Source organism: Lepidochelys kempii, chromosome 21 (genome assembly GCF_965140285.1).
Source record: "Lepidochelys kempii isolate rLepKem1 chromosome 21, rLepKem1.hap1, whole genome shotgun sequence".
In the NCBI taxonomy this organism is placed as follows: domain Eukaryota; kingdom Metazoa; phylum Chordata; order Testudines; family Cheloniidae; genus Lepidochelys; species Lepidochelys kempii.
The window spans coordinates 2,498,890-2,516,268 of record NC_136400.1 but is presented as its reverse complement, the minus strand read 5'-3'; the positions used below and the strand labels follow the sequence as shown (position 1 = coordinate 2,516,268).

Below are 17,379 nucleotides of genomic sequence, written 5' to 3'. Positions count from 1 at the left end.
CCCACCAGCCTGTCTATTCCAATTAGGGGAATTCTCCCTCTGTGCTTATGTTACAAGGTGGAGTGGGGTCAGACTGCTCTGAAAGGAGGTGATGCCGGCGAAACTGAATACCATGGGGACTCTCCTTTAAATCCTTTCCATTAAAAGAAGAAAGCCAATTGTCTGGATCCTGATCCCTGCACAGGAAAGCCGAGGAGATCAACCCCAAAGTGTTCAGAAATCATGAGTCAGATCCCTGAGCTTTCCACTCAGGCAGGCAGTTCACAAAGATGTTTTTCTACCCAGTCCTTCCTCTCTGCTGGGTGAGCCCAACTAACAAAACAGATCCCAGGTGCCTACATGGATGCATTAGCCACAGTGAGAAGACAAATTCTGCAGGCTCAGGCCCTCACTCCTATGCACAGTTCTCCAGTCTTCCAGGGCATTACTCAGGTGAGTAAGGGCCTTGAGGGATCAGGACCTGCGCTAGAAGCCAAGCGTCTGCTGGCAATACAAGTGTTTAAGTTACCTTAAGCATCAGTCAGTGTTAAGTGCTGCAGTCATGGTGGATTTCAGCATGTGGTGAGCGCAAGAACAGTCTGTGATCCCCCCAGCTCTTGATTTCTGTTGGCCTGCTTCTGCCTCGGGGAGCCTTGCCACTGCAGGGACGTCTGAGCTCTGGGGGCATGCAGCAGCCCTGCTGCGCCTGACCCCATTGTAGGAACACAGGGCTGGCCAGACTGGGTCAGAGCCCTGGCCCAGGGAGACCAGCATCCTGTCTGGGAAAGTGGCAGCATACGGCACTTCCAAGGAAGGCTGTCCGAACCCTGCTGTAGCGATGCACACTGGGCAAAGGTCCCAGTGATTTCAGTGGGTGTGCACAACCTGCATCAAGCAGATCTTAGACACCCGGTTAATGTTTCTGACTGAGCTACCAGTCAGGAGGCTTGCAACTTCAGGCAACAGGAAGTATTTTAACATGAAAGTTCTATTCACTGCATTTCTCATTGTATTAACAGTCAGATCAATTATTTGCATTACGGTAGCCCCTGCAAGGCTCCTTGCCACTGGGTGCTGCACAGATGGACAGCAGTGCCATGAAGAGCTCACACACACATTCCAGACACAGCACAGGGTGAGAGAGATGGGAAGTGACTTGCCCAAGGTCATACAGCACACCAGGGTCAGAACCATGAAGACAGCCCATGTCTCCAATCCCAGTCCAGTGATCTAGCCATTCGGTTATGCTGCCCTCCCCTCAAATACATCGATTTAATAGCGTTTTGTCCAAAGCAGCAATTTACCCAAGCAGGGGTGGGAGAGAAATCCTAAATTGTAAAACATGGAAACCTGGCCTGGGATGAACTCTTAGTTATGCAGCCTAAAAAGGGCAACTTAATCTCATGCTTCAGGGCATCATCTTCTCCTCAGCAAGGTTAGGAAGGATTTCTCCTACCATAAAGGGATCACTCTGCCCACAGCAACTGGTTATTTCTGCTACAATGATCAGCGCTGCTTAAACCAGTAAAGCTGGTCAGCTAAGACCCTGCCAACATTTATGCACATGCTTAACTTTAAACCTGTGAGTAGTTCCAGTGAAGGCAATGAGACTTAAGGCAGGCCCTTCAGTGTTTACAGGATTGGGGCCAAATGCTTAACTCCCTGCAAGGATTAATTGGTTAATGTTTGCAAAGGGCTGCTTTGAAGATGAAAGGCACTGGGACAAAGTGTGAAGCATTTTTATTACTCTCTAGCTGAGAGTCAGGAAACAAGTTATCAGGGGAGGTTATAAAGATACACTGAACCCCAGAATTTTTGCCCAAGCCATTCCTTATGAGAAATGAGTGTTGCTTCAACCATCCCAATGGCCAAGGCCTGGGAGCGGACCTGTCCCTCTCCCACAGCCTTCTCTGAGAACTTGAAAGGAAATCCTAAAAAAGCCAAAGGTTAACGGGGTCTCTTTTTTCCAGACCATGTGCTCAGAATCTCCCTGTGCACATCAAACCAACGACCGGAGCTGCCTGCACACACACCGCTCCTCTCCCCTCCGAGCAGAGCCAGAATTGGCCCAAAACCAGGACAGACAGGAAGCCACCTGAGATCCCCCCGTAGAGAAGCCGGCATTTGTAACTGCTTTTGCTACAGGTTGGAATAAACACTTTGGGACTTGGACCCAGATCTGCAAGATGCAAGTGATTTGGGGGTGAGGGTGAAACGCCTTAAAGGAGCCTAATTGTCAGAGTCTTACACTGGGCTCCCCAAATCACTCCTCACTTTCGGGAATCTGGGCATTGCTGGTTAGTGACTCACACGGGGGGAGTTCGCAGAATCATCCCCCAGCTGCTCTGGTTTCTCTCGCCCTCCAGATCGCCCCAGTAGTGGGGGGCAGGGGGGTTCCATACCTGGGCAGTAGCGTCTCTGGGCCCGGGGGAAATCAGTGACCCTTTTCTGACCGTCTCCACAAGAGAGAAGCATTAAAATAAGCCCGTCCTCATAGGCGTGCGGGGCTCAGAGTTTCGGCGGAGGGAGGCCGAGGTGAGCTAGAGGGCGAGTGAGTGGCTGGAAGTCCTGTCCCGCCAGGCAGGAGTGGGGACCCCAGGGCCCGCAGGGGGTCACTGGCCAGAGGCAAGGCTGCCCCACCGGGGCTGAGCCTTCAGTGGTTCCCCCTCCCGGGAAGTGCTGGCTTGTTGGCAGTCAGGGTCCCGCCGGTCCCCCCTAGGCGCAGTGTCCGGGGCAGGACGCGCACCATGCCCCGGGACAGCCCCAGGAAGAGCTGGGGGCTCCGTTACAAGGAAACCCTCCTGCTCCGCCCCCAGCCCAGCCCAGCCCAGCCCAGCCCCTGCTCGCTGGCCCCCGCCTGGGGAAGGGACAGTGCCCCCCCCACCCTTTGGCAGAGCTGTACCCAGCCCGGAGCCGGCCGCTCCCTGAGGCGCTCGGAGCCCAGCCCAGCTCCGGGAGCCGAGCAGTGTCTCCAGGACCCCGTCCCGCTCTCGCCGGGCAGCAGGTGGGCTGGTGCCTGGGGGGCCGGGACCCGCAGCCTGCGGGGGGTGGCTAAGGCGCCCGTGGGGAGAGGGGAGCGCAGGGCCGGCTCCAGCCCCGCTGACTCTGCCCAATGAGAGCCCGGAGCGCGCTGGAGCTGTCAATATTTCTAGGCTGCCCCCACGCCCGCAGCCCCAGTGTGTCCGCAGCCCCCGCGCCAGCAGCTCCATGGAATCCGCCCCTTCCCCGCTCGGGAGCCGGCCCGCGCTGGGGGCTTAGCCCGGCTGCAGGTGCCCCCCGCGGGCGGCGCGTCCCCAAGCCAGCCGGTGCGCCCGGGCGCATGGAGCAGCCCTCCTGCCCTCGCCTGCTTCCCGCTGCCCACGCAGCCGCGGAGAGGGGGACCTGCCAAGCCGCTCTCGGCCCCACGGACGAGGCGGAGCCTGGCTGCCCCGGAGGAGTGAGGGGGGCCGGCCCCGTCCCGCGCCCCGAGGGAAGCTGGATAAAACTTGCCCCCGTTCTTTCTCTGTCTCGAGAGCCGCCCTGGGGAAGCGATGCTGAGCCTAAGCCGCGGGGCAGGCGCTGCTAGGATTCCCTGGGCCCCCGGTGCCCCCGGCTGCAGCCAGCTCCCGCGGACGGCGGCCCCCGCCGAGGGCACGAATGCCAGCTCCCGGCTCTGCTTCGCCCTGGTGTTGGTGCTGCTGACGCTCACGCCCGGAGTGGACTCGTCGTGGTGGTAAGTGATGGGGGGGGCGGGTTTGGGGGAGCTGGAGCCCGCAGCCCCTCCGGGCCGGGCCCCGCTGCAGCCCCAGCAGGCTGGCTGGGAGCGCTCCGCTTCGCCCCCGGCCCGGACAGGACCCAGCCCCGAGAGCCGAAGGGGCGACCGGGCTCCCGCCCGCAGCCAGCGCGCGCTGACAGCTGCTGCCTCGGGCCCCGGCCCGGGCTGGTCCCCGGGGGGTCCGCGGTAGAGGGGCGGCGGGGGGTCCGCGGAGCTGAGCGCACGGCGCAGCGAGGGTGGGAAGGGCCGAGGGAGGACAGGGCCAGGGCCGGGCAGCGCTACGCCCGGGCTGGCTGAGCTGAGAGAAGTTACTGCCCTGCTAACCCCCCAGCCGGGTTTGTAGCTAACGGGGGGGGGCACATTCCCTTGGCCCAAAGCTCAAACCCCAGAGCGAGCGCGTGCCCGGGCAGGGGGGATCCCGTCCCCCCCAGGCCGGCTCCCTGCGCGGGACAGGAGCTGCCGGAGCAGGGAGGTCGCTGGGGCGGGTTCCAGCCGGTCGAAGGCAGCGCGACAAGAAGTGAAGACAGAGAGGCTAGGCCCTAGGACCCCACCTATCCTGGCCCGGGGGGCTGGCCCTGCCCTGCACCCCTTCCCCTCGCGTGAGCGCCAGCCCCGGGGCGCAGGGCGAGCTAGCTGCGGCTCCGCTCGCCCCGGCTGCCACCAGCCCCGGCGCTCCCCGCTGAGTTCAGGAACCGAGGGGACCCTGGCCCCAATACAACCCCCATTCCCCTAGCAAAACTGCCCTGGGAAAAGCCCCCCTCTGCCCTTAGACACATTCCGGGGGGGGAATGAATAGTCCAGGCAAGCTGCTCGTTTTGCCAGTTGGTTAGGGTGCCGTCCCATGGCGAAAGCAAAAGTTTACGCTTGTTCTTGTTAATGCAGCTTTGGTACAAACAGGGCTTGAGCCTCCTACCCCCAGGATAGTTTAAATTTCAGGGTGTTCTTATTTCTCGTACTTTGGAATTAAATCAAAGCTCCCTGAATGACTCCGGCTGGGGGGCCGCTGCGGCAGGACCAAGGAGGAGCTGGTCCCATGCCACCCTGAGAGCCTGGCAGCCCAAGCTGCGATCTGTAGCGCGGGGCTCCTGTAAACCACACCGGATTTCACTTCGAGGGTGGAAACCCCCGAGCGAAGAGCCGCGCGCTGCCGGCGGCCCCGCTGCCCCTTGAGGCCCAGGCGCCTCGATGTACAGGGAAGAGCGGCCCGAACCTCTCCCAGTCTCGGGCCCGTGGCGTGTTTAGCCCTCGAAGAGGGTGTCTGTAAAGCTGGGAGAGGGTTGAGGCATGAAAACAGGTCCTGTTTCCCGACGGGAAGCTTGACCGGGAGAAGGTCCCCAAACCAAACTTGCAGCGCGCCCCGCAGCCACGCCAAACGCCTCGTTACCCAGGCGAGCCAGGAGCCTGCTTGCATGTCCCTGTTTCAGCCTGCACAGGGCTGCGAGAAACTCCCCCCTCAAACACGGGCCTGCAGCGGGGAGGGCTTTGAGCAGCACAGACATGGGGGCAAAGCTGCAATTCTCTCTTCAGACACACCGTAGTCACCCATTCCGCCCCCCCCCCCAATCTCCAAAACACCCTCCCTGATGTCTCCTGGCCTGTGACCGCGGGTCACTAGCTGCGTCCATTTCAGACCAGGGAAGGGGGGTTGCAGTTTTCCTCCTTTGGGCTGCTACAAGTTAAGAAAAGGAGAAGGCAGCTGACTAGATGCTCGCTTTTGTATTGCTACGAACCCAGATCGCCGACAGAAATAGGGTGGGAAAAACAAACACGGGGGGGGGGGGGGGGTCCGACTTCCACAGCCAGATATCCAACCTGGCCAGGGGAGGGCGGGTCATGGCTGAATTCTGCAGCGGCCAAGAGGCGGGTCGGTAACCCACGCGGGTGTCCTTTGGAGAAGGCTCACCTGGGGGGCTTTACGGAGCGGAGCTTTCGGATCATCCTAGGGCCTCTGGTGCCGCGGATACGGATCTCTGGGGCTTCAGTCTCCCTGCTGCTCCATACACCGCCTTTCAAGTTCGGCTTCAAGGAAGAAAGCCCAGCCAGACCGAGATCAAACCCAGTTTCCCTTCAGAAGCCCCCGTCAGGTTTTGCTGCTACCAGCCTTGGCTGCACTCCAGGGCAGGTCTGTTCGTCTCGTCAATGTCCTTGAGACCGGGGATTGAAGGCCCTTGCTCAGGGTAACGGTTTTAGGACCTGACCGGGAGCGGTGAAGTCAGTGGGAGCCAGGACTGGTTCAGCTCCTCTCGGGTCACGCCCTTAGCCAGAGAAGTTCAATGAGCTGTCTCAGGTTTTGCTAATCCCCGGCTCTGAAAGATCTGTGAATGCAGCTGACCCAGCCTTGGGTCGGACAGGTGGCCCGTATTAAGAATCAGAGCGTGTTAGCGAGGGCCTGGCTCTGTGCTTTGGAGTCGCCAGGACCAAGTTTTTTAGGAAAGCAAAGTGAAGCGAACATGGCATCGCGGCTTTTCGTACTGCAGCTCTGGGCAGAGTCTCCGCTCCCCTGGAGAAAGGTGGGAAATTCCTTATTACTCTCAGGGGTGGGGGCAGAGGGAGACCGCTTGAAAATCTGGCCCCAGGTGTATTTTAGGAGTTTGTAATGCCCCATCGCGACCCCAGCACCCGCAGATTCTGCCTGAAGTGAGATGAAACCCTCTCCAAATTGCATTTCAGCCATAAAGTCCCCTCCCTGCCCCAGAGCCCCCAAAGCATTTGAAAGTCTTTTTGGCCAACACACCACTGTGTTTGCAAAAACCTCTCAGCTCAGACATAAAAAAAACAACCCCCTTAAGCAGCAAAAAATCAGTGCCAGCCCTGGGGTATCATGGGAGAGATGCCCATGTCAGAGACCAGGAAGAGCAATTTAACCCACTACATTCTTGGGCTGGGGCTTGTCAAAGGAACCCACGGCGTTTAGGCACCCACAACATTTCAAAGGGTCCTTTGAAAACTGCAGCTTGAATCCCGCTCTTGAGCGGTCAGTCACTTCACTAGAGGGTAGCTTTTATACCAGAAGACAGATGGAATGCCTCTCCTTTACACTCTGCCATGCAGAAGTCCTACTGTCTGAATGGCTCTGGGCTAGTTTATTTTCTGGGACATTTGAATCAAGACAGGAGCTTTGCTCTTTCAAGAAGGAATCATCAGGAACAAGAGAACTTTGAAATAGGTAAACCTCTGTCAATCATCTCTGTGACAACTCGAGAATGAGGTCAGAGAAAACTCTTGTAGGGATAAAGCAACAGGAGCCAGTCAGTCTTCTAGTCCTAGTCTCCTTCCTTGTGAATTCCCTCAGAAATAAGTGGACAGAAACGAGAGCAAGAGTGACCAGGGAAGTGGAGAATGTGAGGTTTTCCAGAAGGCACGTGTGGCTCTTTAACATTACAGTGATGCTAAGACTGAATCGGTGTCAGCTGCTGCTCAGATAGAGGGAAGCTTTCAGTGCAGTCCAGCCTGCAAAGGGCCCTCACCCAACATGGATTTAGTAGCCACTTTCTGGCTTTGCTAAAAACTGGGAGTGAAAGAACCAAACATGACAGCAAAGAGGAGCTTGTCTTCTCCCCCTGCTTAATTCTCTGCAGCAATAGCTCCTTGAGGGGCAGGTGCCATCCACGTGCTCTCCAGCCAGGAAGAGAGTCGTTCTTGCTGTGTGGGTGAGGACAATTGCATTTTCACTGGCATAATCTCAGAGACCAGCTCCATAGTGGTACCCTGAGGGCAGCTGGACTGCTTCAGCAACTGGTAAGAGGGGAGAGGCGAAGGGGGATGGGCACTGAGCTCATATCCCAGAGTTTAGTAAAGGGGAAGAAGTGGTGACATTAGACACAAGAGGTGGACTGCATGAAAGAGCGCCCCGCGCAAGGGGGCTCTGACCACAAGCGTAATACAAACAAACGGAAAGGAAGAACGCTGTTCCCAGCAATACCCAAAGATGGACTCGTACGGCACCTTCAGCCCATGTGGAACTGAAGTGACTGGGACAGCAAATGTGCATCACTAGCCATGCGTAACAGGTTGATCCAGGCACTGGCCTGGGGCCACCACTATCTATGGCATCTGCCCCCACCTTTAGGGCAGGTGAGAACAGATCATTCTCCTCTTGGAATGTTGTGTTTCTGATGCATGAGTTGCTGAGGAAGCAAAAGGCTCAGGGAAGAGAAGGGGAGCTGAAATATTCCAGCTCCTTACCAAGGAGGAGGGAGAAGGGAGGGCTGGTTAAAGGATTGTGTGTCTGGGAGAAAGGGACTGGAAGAGACCTCCATGGGCCAGCTAACAGCATTTGGAGTAAGTAGTAATGAGTACTGGCTAGTCCCAGCTGGTGTTTTCTATCTTAACTGAACTGGTAGGAAGAGGCCATTTATTTTTCATGGGAAGTTTAGAAAGATTTGTTGTGTCCGCCCCCACCAAAAAAATCCTGCAACTTTTCTTCCATTTTTTCAACCAAAAACATTTACTTTGTTTTCCTCCTGCTGCCTCCCCTACTTTTTCCTTTTGTGCAGCTGACAGAGGAGGAAAAGCAAAGAAACAGGGAGAAATAAAAGGACCCATTTGTTTCTTAGGTTTATGATGAAACACTGACCTTTCAAAAGGGAACAAATTTTCTATGGAAGTTTTCATTTAAGAAAAAGGCCATTTTCTGTTTAAAAATATTCAACGGATAGGTTTTGACCAGCTCTAATCTTTAGATTTTATAAAGATTTCTAGGTTCTGTGCAAACATACCAGAAGATGCAGATCATGCCTCTGAGCTCACACTCCACCATTCCTGCTCTCTCACAATATAATCCTGTCTCCACTCTGTTGGTTAGAAAATAATGTTTGGTCAGAGGGTTTATACCCCTCCTCCTCACACTGTAAATGTAACTGCCATTTTGATCACAAGGGCATGGGGAACAGGGAGATAGATGTGATCAGTGCCAAGGAGCAGATCAATCTTACATCTCCCAATAGTTTGGAGACTGCAGATGTCTGACATCAGTGTCTCCAGTGTCTAGTGAGAACATAGCAAGAGTAGGACCTGTTCTGGGTGAACAAAGCTAACTCCTCCAGTGCTGAATTCCAGGCCGTTCTGCAGCATGGAATTGTACTTCTTATAGATAATAAGGACTGAATGGACCATTAGTCTGACCGCCTGCATAGCACAGGTCAGAATTTCACCCAGATTCCTGCAGTGGAGGGAATTCTTCCCTTGAGGGAGTTCCTGATCCAAACCCTCTGAGCTTCAGGCAAATTCAGATTCAGACCAGCTTCCAAACTTGGGCTGACCCCTGGGATGAGGCTCCAGAAATCTTAGCACCTGCATGGCTACACAGGTCTGATCCGAGCACAGCATTGTAGTTGGATGCTCTCAGGCAGCCATGGGTAACTCAGGAACCCACATCCAGGTGTCCAGACCTAGGTAAACACTGCAGTGAAGTCATACCCATAGCTGCTAGCACCCTGAATGCTGCACCCTTGGAAGCTACAGATTTAGATGCGGGTCTAGCCTTTGTGCCCAGACTCCCTTCCCTCCTGCCTCTCTTGCTAGACTGAAGGGGGGTGGAATTCCCCAACATCTTCAATCAGAGCAAGGTGTGGCCATAGTTGGTATTTATATAGCACTTTACAGAAAGTGAGAAAATACCAAACCTGCTCCCAAGAGCTTACAGTCTTAGATATTCTAGTTACTGGCCTGCTGCTCTCCCAGTTCTGGAACTAAAGAGATCTCCTGGCTCCTGTTCTGACAATTCAGCACCTTCTACCACCACTAAATTCACATTAAAAATATTTTAAAAGTTGGACTTTTAGAGCTGTTGAGCTGTCACTCAGATACTGGGAATTCTAAGGGATTCCCAGGAGATGGCAGGTGTGGACCTTTCCATTTTAGTGACAGATAACAGCTAAGTTGTGTATCCAGATTCTTATGGGCACCCCCATCACCATGGTATCTGATCTCTGAAGGTCTACAATTGAAGGTCTCTCCCCCTTTTCCAATTGATAGGAGTAAATACTTCAGTGTAGCATGTGTTCTGGGGAAGCTCCATCTAGCTCTTAAGAGCTATCTCCCATGCTCTCAAGATGACCCTCTTGGCTGGCAGGTTTTTTTTTAGCTCTAGGGATGGGGTTTTGCAGAACCAGGAAGGGCCTTCAGGTGATAAAACCCTGTGTGGGTAGTGGCATTAACTCCACGCTGGCTGGGGAAAGAATTCTGTTGCGCAACATTGAGGTTTCCACAGTTGTTTTTGTTCCACACTGAAATACAAAGAAAACCTTTCAAATGTTTTTTGCAACAGTTATGTGAAAATGGCTGGTTTGGGTCTGAAATGCTCAGGTGTTCACAGTTCAGGTCTCTGGTCACATCTGACCAGAGACCTGTGGAGCCTTGGACCTCAGACATTCCTGATGAAAACTTTGTTGAAACCATTGTATCTCCTTGAAATATTTCAGTATATTTAGATGAAATGACTTCACAGAAAGTGTTCTGGCCAGCTTTTCTTTGAATGCTATCTTCCTTGTGATCTAGATAGGGTCGCAAGCACATCTTTTGTGCTATTGATATTACAGTAAATACTTCTGGTGGTGCATCATCACTCATTTTTATTATTGCCAAAACCCTTTAGGGATTGACACAATATGCTTGTGCCCTAGAGGAAATGCATCTCCTTTTCCCAGTCAACTTCTAAAGGAGTTTAATTGAAGGAACCGGATCAGTTCAGCCAACAGTGCATGGAAAGGAAATATCAACCAAATGCTTCACCTAAACAGCAAATTATGGATTTTCAGTGACATCAGGCAGGCCCACATTGCTTCACCAAAGCTCCAGGAATTGGCAAACTGTTAGTTGAAAACAGTGTTTGTTCAAAGCTTGTAGCTCTGAATATTTGTTATTTACACTACCACAGAAGCTCAAGTTCAAATTATGACATGGGCTCACTCAGTTCTCAAAGAGCTGTGAAAGTTTGTGGTGCCATCACATCTGGGTTTGTGTTACCCAGTGCAGTTCAAGCATCACAGTATATTGTGTTAACTAGCAACAGCAGGAAGAAAGAAAGTCATGTACAAAGACTCATGTAGAAAGCCTCCAAACTATAAAGTGTTACTTGCAACCCAATACCAGCTGATCACTGAAATTGAAAAAGGAGTACTGAGGGGAAAAATCTCTAAGTCACATTTGCCCATGAGTGCGCACTAGTGTAAGGAAGCCAGCTTCATATACAAAATGACTCCAGGACTGGGGAAGCCCAGTTGCTCCCAGTCTCTGCTCTGGGATACAGCTCACCTTGCAAAACCTTACTGCAGTGCTTAATCCTATACATGATAGTGGGACTACTGTATGAAGAAGATCAGGCCCCACAATGAGCCTCAAATTTCTTTCAAAAGATTTGGGGCAGATTAGACAAATGTTGCTTGTCTATATAAACTATGCAACAAACAAACGTGGTGTATAACTTAGTAGAGTTTACTCGCTGTTGAGAGCTTGGTTACTGGAGTGTGGAAAGTCATTTTAAAATAAAGGTTTGGTTAAAGAAGAATGTACACAAACATGTGCCCCCCTCTCCCTCAGACACCCAACCCTCACACACATGCCCCAGCCCCCTATAAACTCAAAGCCACACAATCCTCCTTAGCTAACTTGTTTAATGCTAACCACAATCCTCGGAAATTACAAATATTTAATTTCGTCTGGCACCAGAACAGATGTGAGGCATCAAACTCCTTAGAGATAAAACAAGCAAGCTCATTCCCTGGCTCAGAAGCTCATGGGATACGAGGGGCCACTTGGGTTCCTTTAAAACCACAGATACAATAAGGGAGATCCTGTACTAGCACCAGTCATATTCACAATGGAATTCTGTTTAAATCCCCATGAAGGTGCATCCCAAAGATCATTCCTGGGACAGACTGGCAGTACTCAAGACAGGCAGTCCAGTCAGACATTCAGAAGAAACAAGTCATTGGCATAAAGTCAACCTTAAAACTGATTCTTACAGTCAGTGTAGCCCTCTAGCGAGGGTATATTCGAGGGTTCCCTCTATGCTGATTGGCAAAGGATCTGTTACAGCCCCCCCAGACAGCTCTGGCCCACACTGTAGCAGATTATGCTTGTAGCTTGGAGGTCCCTGGTTAAATCTCCAGTGCATCTGCCAAGATAGCAGCTGTCCCAGCAGCTCTCTACATAGCTCTGCCTTATGCAGAGTGCACTGTGGTTTGCTTCTCTCTTCCACAACACCTGCAGCAAACTACAGAGCCATTCCTTTCTACCCAGTCTCATCCCGCATGGCTGAGTAGGGGAAGGAGGGTGCAACAGGCAGGTTCCTAGGAAATGGACTCTCCAGATAAAAGGAAGCACATACACATCACTCCTGAATGATAGCAATTGGGGGTCACAAACCAGGACGTCTTTATGCTGAAGTACTCTAATGTTTGCTATCCAACATTGGCTTTTTTGAAAAATAAGTGGTTTTGTTGTTTTTAAGGCAAACCCAGCTAAAAATGAACTCTGGCCTGTGGAGTAGTTCCAGTGTGCGTTGGTGGGAACCTATTGCAACAAATGGGTTCAGTCATTGCACACAATCGGCTCTAATTGTATTTCTTGGTTCAATCTTCAGAGGAACCTTTACCTAGATGGTATTTCACTGAAGAAAAAGGGTGTGGGGGGGAACTCATCTGTTGCTCTTACAAATCTACAACCCATTATTAATAGTCACTGCAGCAGTGCCTCCAGGCCTTAACGGAGATCAGGACTCTGTGCTAGGCTCTGTCCAGACACAGGAAAAGGTCTCTGCCCTGAAGAGTTTACAATCCAAATACACAAGACTGGATGGGAGAACTATTCTCCTCATTTTGCAGATGGGGAACTGAGGCACAGAGACTAAGTGACTTGTCCAAGGTCGCACGAGGAGGCTGAGAGAGCCAAGAATCCACCCCAGATTTAAGTCCCAGCCCAGCGCTGGAACCACAGACCATCCTCTCTTTTAGAGCTACCAAAGGCCATTATCCAAGCTCTTGAGCAGTGTAAACACTGTAGTGGCTAGGAACTCGCAAGCCCTGGCTTCTAGCTCCGGTTCCAGCATTGGTTCATTGTATAAGCTTGTGCAAGTCACACTGAAGCCAGGGATCAGGAATACTGAGCACCCTCAGCTCCAGTTGAAGTTGATGGGAGATGCAGGTGCTCAGCACCTCGGAATAAACAGGTTCCTCAGTGTATTTGCTTCCCATCTATCAAATGGGAGAGATACTGATCTACCCTTTGTAACAACTTTCAGCCTGTACTGAGCTAGATTTCATAAGGGAGGTTGTTTCCATTCCCTACTGCTTTCTAAGACCACATTTGTGTCTTCTCTTCAATACAAGAATATTCCTTGGCCCAACACTCAGGAGACCTGGCTTCTATTTTCTAGCTTAGCCATTGACCTGCTGTGACAAGTCCCTTCGCCTCTGTGCCCATCTGATCTCTGTGCCTCTTTGGGGACGACATTATCTCTTACTACAGGTTTGTACCCCACTGAGCACAGAGCTCCAAGCTCAGTTGTGGTTCCAGGCACCACAGCACACCCACACAACCAACATGGGGTGTCACTAGGCCATTGGCCAGTTCTTGGGAGCAGGCTCTTTGATTCTTCAGATCCAGAGGAGACCAGTAGTTTCAAGACACTTGTTTATGAAACAATTCTCTGTAGTAACCGCATTTTGATACCACAGGCATTAGGGCTGTAAGGTCATGGAATGGGGGCTTTGATCAGGAATCAGCCACAAGGCTGGGGAAACAAAATTTAGAAAGTGACCAGAGAGCAAAGAATGGAAAAAACCACACAAATTAAATGGGGTTGGGAAATTTAACAGCATAATGCTGTGCAGTTATTCAAGTGAGACCAGCATTTTCAATATGCAGAGCAGTGGCTCTAAGTAAGGAAATTAGGGCTGTTAATCATTCCAAGGTGTTAACAATTGTAACAGGCCAGGATGGCTCCACTCCTAGTACAGCTTAATAAAATATTAAGGATTTATAACAAACAAAGTAATATCTTTCACATATATAGCACCTTGAGGTCAGACAGCTGATCATACTAGTCCCTTCTGGCCTTAGACTCCATGAATGAATCCTAAAGTGCTTTGCAGTCAGCTAGAAATTCTGTACCCACAGTAGCCAGGGCCAGGAAAGGAAAAAACACAGTATCCATGTGAAACCGGCCCAGGGAACAGTCATCCTGTTTGGAATTTGCCCCCTGCTTTTGTAAAAAACCCATCATGGGCTCTTTAGCAATCAAAAGTGACCAGGATCTCCATTTTACATCTCACCTAAACAGACCTCTTCAGTCTCCAGTGTCCTCCAGCACCATACTGATGCACAGGTTCAATAATGATTCAATGGGAAGAGCCCCATCTACTGAGTCACCAGCACCCACTTCCTGGAGTGGAGAGCACCATGCTAGGCCAGGGTTCAGTGCACAGGAGGATTGGCCCTCCAAGTCTATGATTCTCTGTGATAAGTTGCAAGAGTCAGTGGCACACTGAAAATGGAAACCACAGGGACAGCGTGAAATAAATGGAATATTAAACTAGCTAATGCCACTGTGCTGAGCATCTTGCTCATGTTTAAACTAAGTGGATGCAGAACCTGGGAACCCTGCTGCAGGTCCATCTAAATGTGGCATGCGTGGGAGCACTGGATATTAAAGCAACTGAGAACCAAGGGGGAATCCACAGGGGAGCTGGAAAGGTCAGAGATGAGATGTAGAGGTTTCCTCTCTACACAAGGAAATCTTTTCCAGCCCAGCACCACCTGAAGTGATGCCCAGTGGCAGCCTGGGGGTCTGCTATATGAAGTGAATTTGTGGCCCTGGACTACTTCCTATGGCCCGATTCTGCAAGGTACAGTGTACCCTCTAAGGGGGGGTCCAGAGCCCTTCACTCCAGTGGGTATTTGCACTCTCCCCCACATCCGGGAGGGCAGAATGTCCCCCCTCACAAAAACCATTGTAACACTGCCAGTCTTTGAGAAGAGGCAGAGAATGAGAACAAAATCTGGAAGCTAGGTACACAGCTGTCAGGACTTTGGAGGCTTCAGGATCAACCTGTCACTTATGGATTTGTGGCCTACTTTACAGTCTGTGTGCTGTGTTGAGGGCCTGGAGACCCCAGTCTCTTCCCTCCACAGAAGAGATTACAGCAGGGCAAAACCTCCCCTGCTCCTGCCCTTACTCCTGTCCCTTCCAGAATAGAATCCTAGAATACGCCCTTGTATGTTGCCCAATATACAGCTGGCAGCAGCCCATATGCCAGAGATCAGAATTAAGCCTTTAAAGAATCCAGCTCTGATCCATTCCCCCAGCAGCTAAGATATCCTGTGCTCAAGTCATGTTTGACTGAGGTTATAACTCAATTGAAGAGGTTCTGATGGCACCGTTTGCTTAGCAGCAGAGGGATTACATGCTTAGCATTTCTTCCAAATGATGCTGAGCCTACTAGCCTGAGTAAGAATAGGTGGGAGCGTGACATAGGACAGGCATCCAACAGCCAGAGCAGGGTATTGAATGGGGGAAGTGTGTCTGATGCGTGGGCCAAGAACAATGGATTGGCTGCTTTTAACAAAGCCTCGTCAAGCTCTGAGCCTGTGAAGACTGCTCTGCAGAGAGCCACAGGACAAGGCTGCCAGCATTTCTTTGCTTGATCCAGTCTACCTGCAGCTGCCAAAGCTGCAGCTTGTGACTAAGAGGTGACTATATTGAAGGGGTACAAGGGAATTCAGAGCTTCCAAACTGTCTTAAGGGAGTATAGGAAAGTTGAGTGCCAGATATTTCAGTGTGAAGGCACCACCCACTCCATCGTTCTGTGCTGGACCTTTCAGAGCAGGTCTTAAAGCCCAGTTTGCCCTAAGCGCCTGCTCCAAAGGAGTCAATCTAAAGTCTCCTACAGACTTCAGCAGGCTTTGGAGCAGCTCCGACATGGATATTTTCAGAGTTAGGCTTTACTCTGCTTTCCTTGATCAAAATATCCCCTCCTGACTGCCCTGCTGTGCACACTGTTCAATCTGGGTGATTGTGGATCGTCTGCAAGATGCCTGGGGAGCTCTTGGGATGAAAGCAGCTGCAGGAAGAGCAAATCTTATCCTGGCATCAGTTTGCAGTCATGACCTCTCCATGCACTACTGAGAAGTAGAGCTAGCACCTTCTGCCTTGGCTCTGTCCATGCCGGAGCCGGCAGCCTGTGCACCCTTTGTGTCTGAGCTGAAGTCAGGGGGTCTGAGGCCTTGCCTATAATCAGAGGTGCATCAGTTAACTGCAGAGGAGTTTAAAAGCCAGCTTAGTTTTACTAGTGCAAATCCATGTGGACACCCTTAATTTGATTTAAATCTCGTTCACCCTATTTAAGTAATTTAAACCAAGTTAAATCAGTTAAAAAACAGCACCTTCCATTGAACTGGTGCAACCCTAAATGCTATAATGCTGGTTGTAAAATGGAATTACTTTCCCAGGGCAAATCCTGACCCTTCAAAATTGACATTTATTGTGAAACAAATTGCAAAAATATTATGCTTTGGAAATAATGAAAAACATGTGAAACATGTTTACCTCAAAATGTTTCAATCGGTAATGTCAAAACATTATGTGAAATGCATTCATAATATTAAATGAATATTTAGCATACGAGTCTCTATAAAAACAGACATTAGCAAAATAAAGTAAAAGCCAAAATGATTCCTTTCAACTTTCTCCCATCTAAAATCAAAGACATCAATACTGCCACAAAATGTTCCAATTTTCCCACCCCCACGAAAACCTGTGCTTCTGAGCATTAGGCTATGTGGATCCTAAAGGCAGGCAGAGGTTCCTATTATTCTCGCTCTCTGCTCCCATCAGATCACTACCAGAGCCCTGAATAATGACCTTGACTGTTGCAAGGTCAGTCGTGGGGAGGCCTGGACAGTTTCCCTGCATGCTCAGAGCACATGGCTTGTGTTAGAGAAGGAGAATCTCCGATATTCCAGAGGAGCAGCTCATGTCATGTTGGTATTCTAGCAGTGATTCAATCCCCACACCAAACTAGGAAGAGGAAATATTTGCGCTTTCAAACTAGCAGCCTGTCCCATAAACATGACCGTTCTTTTCACCCCAGAGCCGCCTTGATTTTATTAAAGCCCTTTACAATTGCCATGAAGTAAGAGCCCAAGCATTTCCACCAGAGCACCAGAAAAGCAGAAGTTTCCCGTGATGAGTCAGGGGACAAACTTAATTATTTTCAGACAGTGAGATGCTCTGCTGACTGGCAGCAACAGACAGAGCCTCTGCAGGGCTGTTCTAGTCAGGATTTTATACTCGTCACCAGAGCACCAAAGCATCTTCCAGCCATGCATTACGCCTGATGCCTAACATCTGTCACATTGTTTGTTCTCTCCAAGGGGAGAAGCATGTGCCATGGAGTGCCTTGCTCTGGTAGGGGGTGTCTTATTTATATCTACACACCTGTTGCTGTGTTTGTTAGCGAAGGGAAGGTGAAAAAAGCATGCCAATGCACTTGGAGTGCTGAGGTTTCTGATAGCCCTTAGCTCCTGGAGGGGTTTTATTCCCCAGCCTTGGACCAGGCCACAAGAAGTTGTGTTTCACACTGAAAAGTTTCTCCCTTGTTGCAAGTTCCACTGTCCCAGAGGAGTGTAGGTGATTACCATGGGCT

General features: G+C 51.1%; 1 protein-coding gene across 1 annotated transcript in view; it reads left to right on the top strand.

Annotated features, from left to right (window-relative positions):
• Nucleotides 1-3,091: 3,091 nt before the first annotated feature.
• The window catches only part of WNT2B (Wnt family member 2B), a 42,813-nt gene continuing 28,525 nt past the window's right edge, over nt 3,092-17,379 (top strand). Inside the window, exon 1 of the mRNA XM_073319951.2 lies at nt 3,092-3,691. Within this exon, the coding sequence (XP_073176052.1) occupies nt 3,510-3,691 (182 nt within the window). The 5' untranslated portion in view covers nt 3,092-3,509. The remainder of the gene's footprint in view (nt 3,692-17,379) is intronic.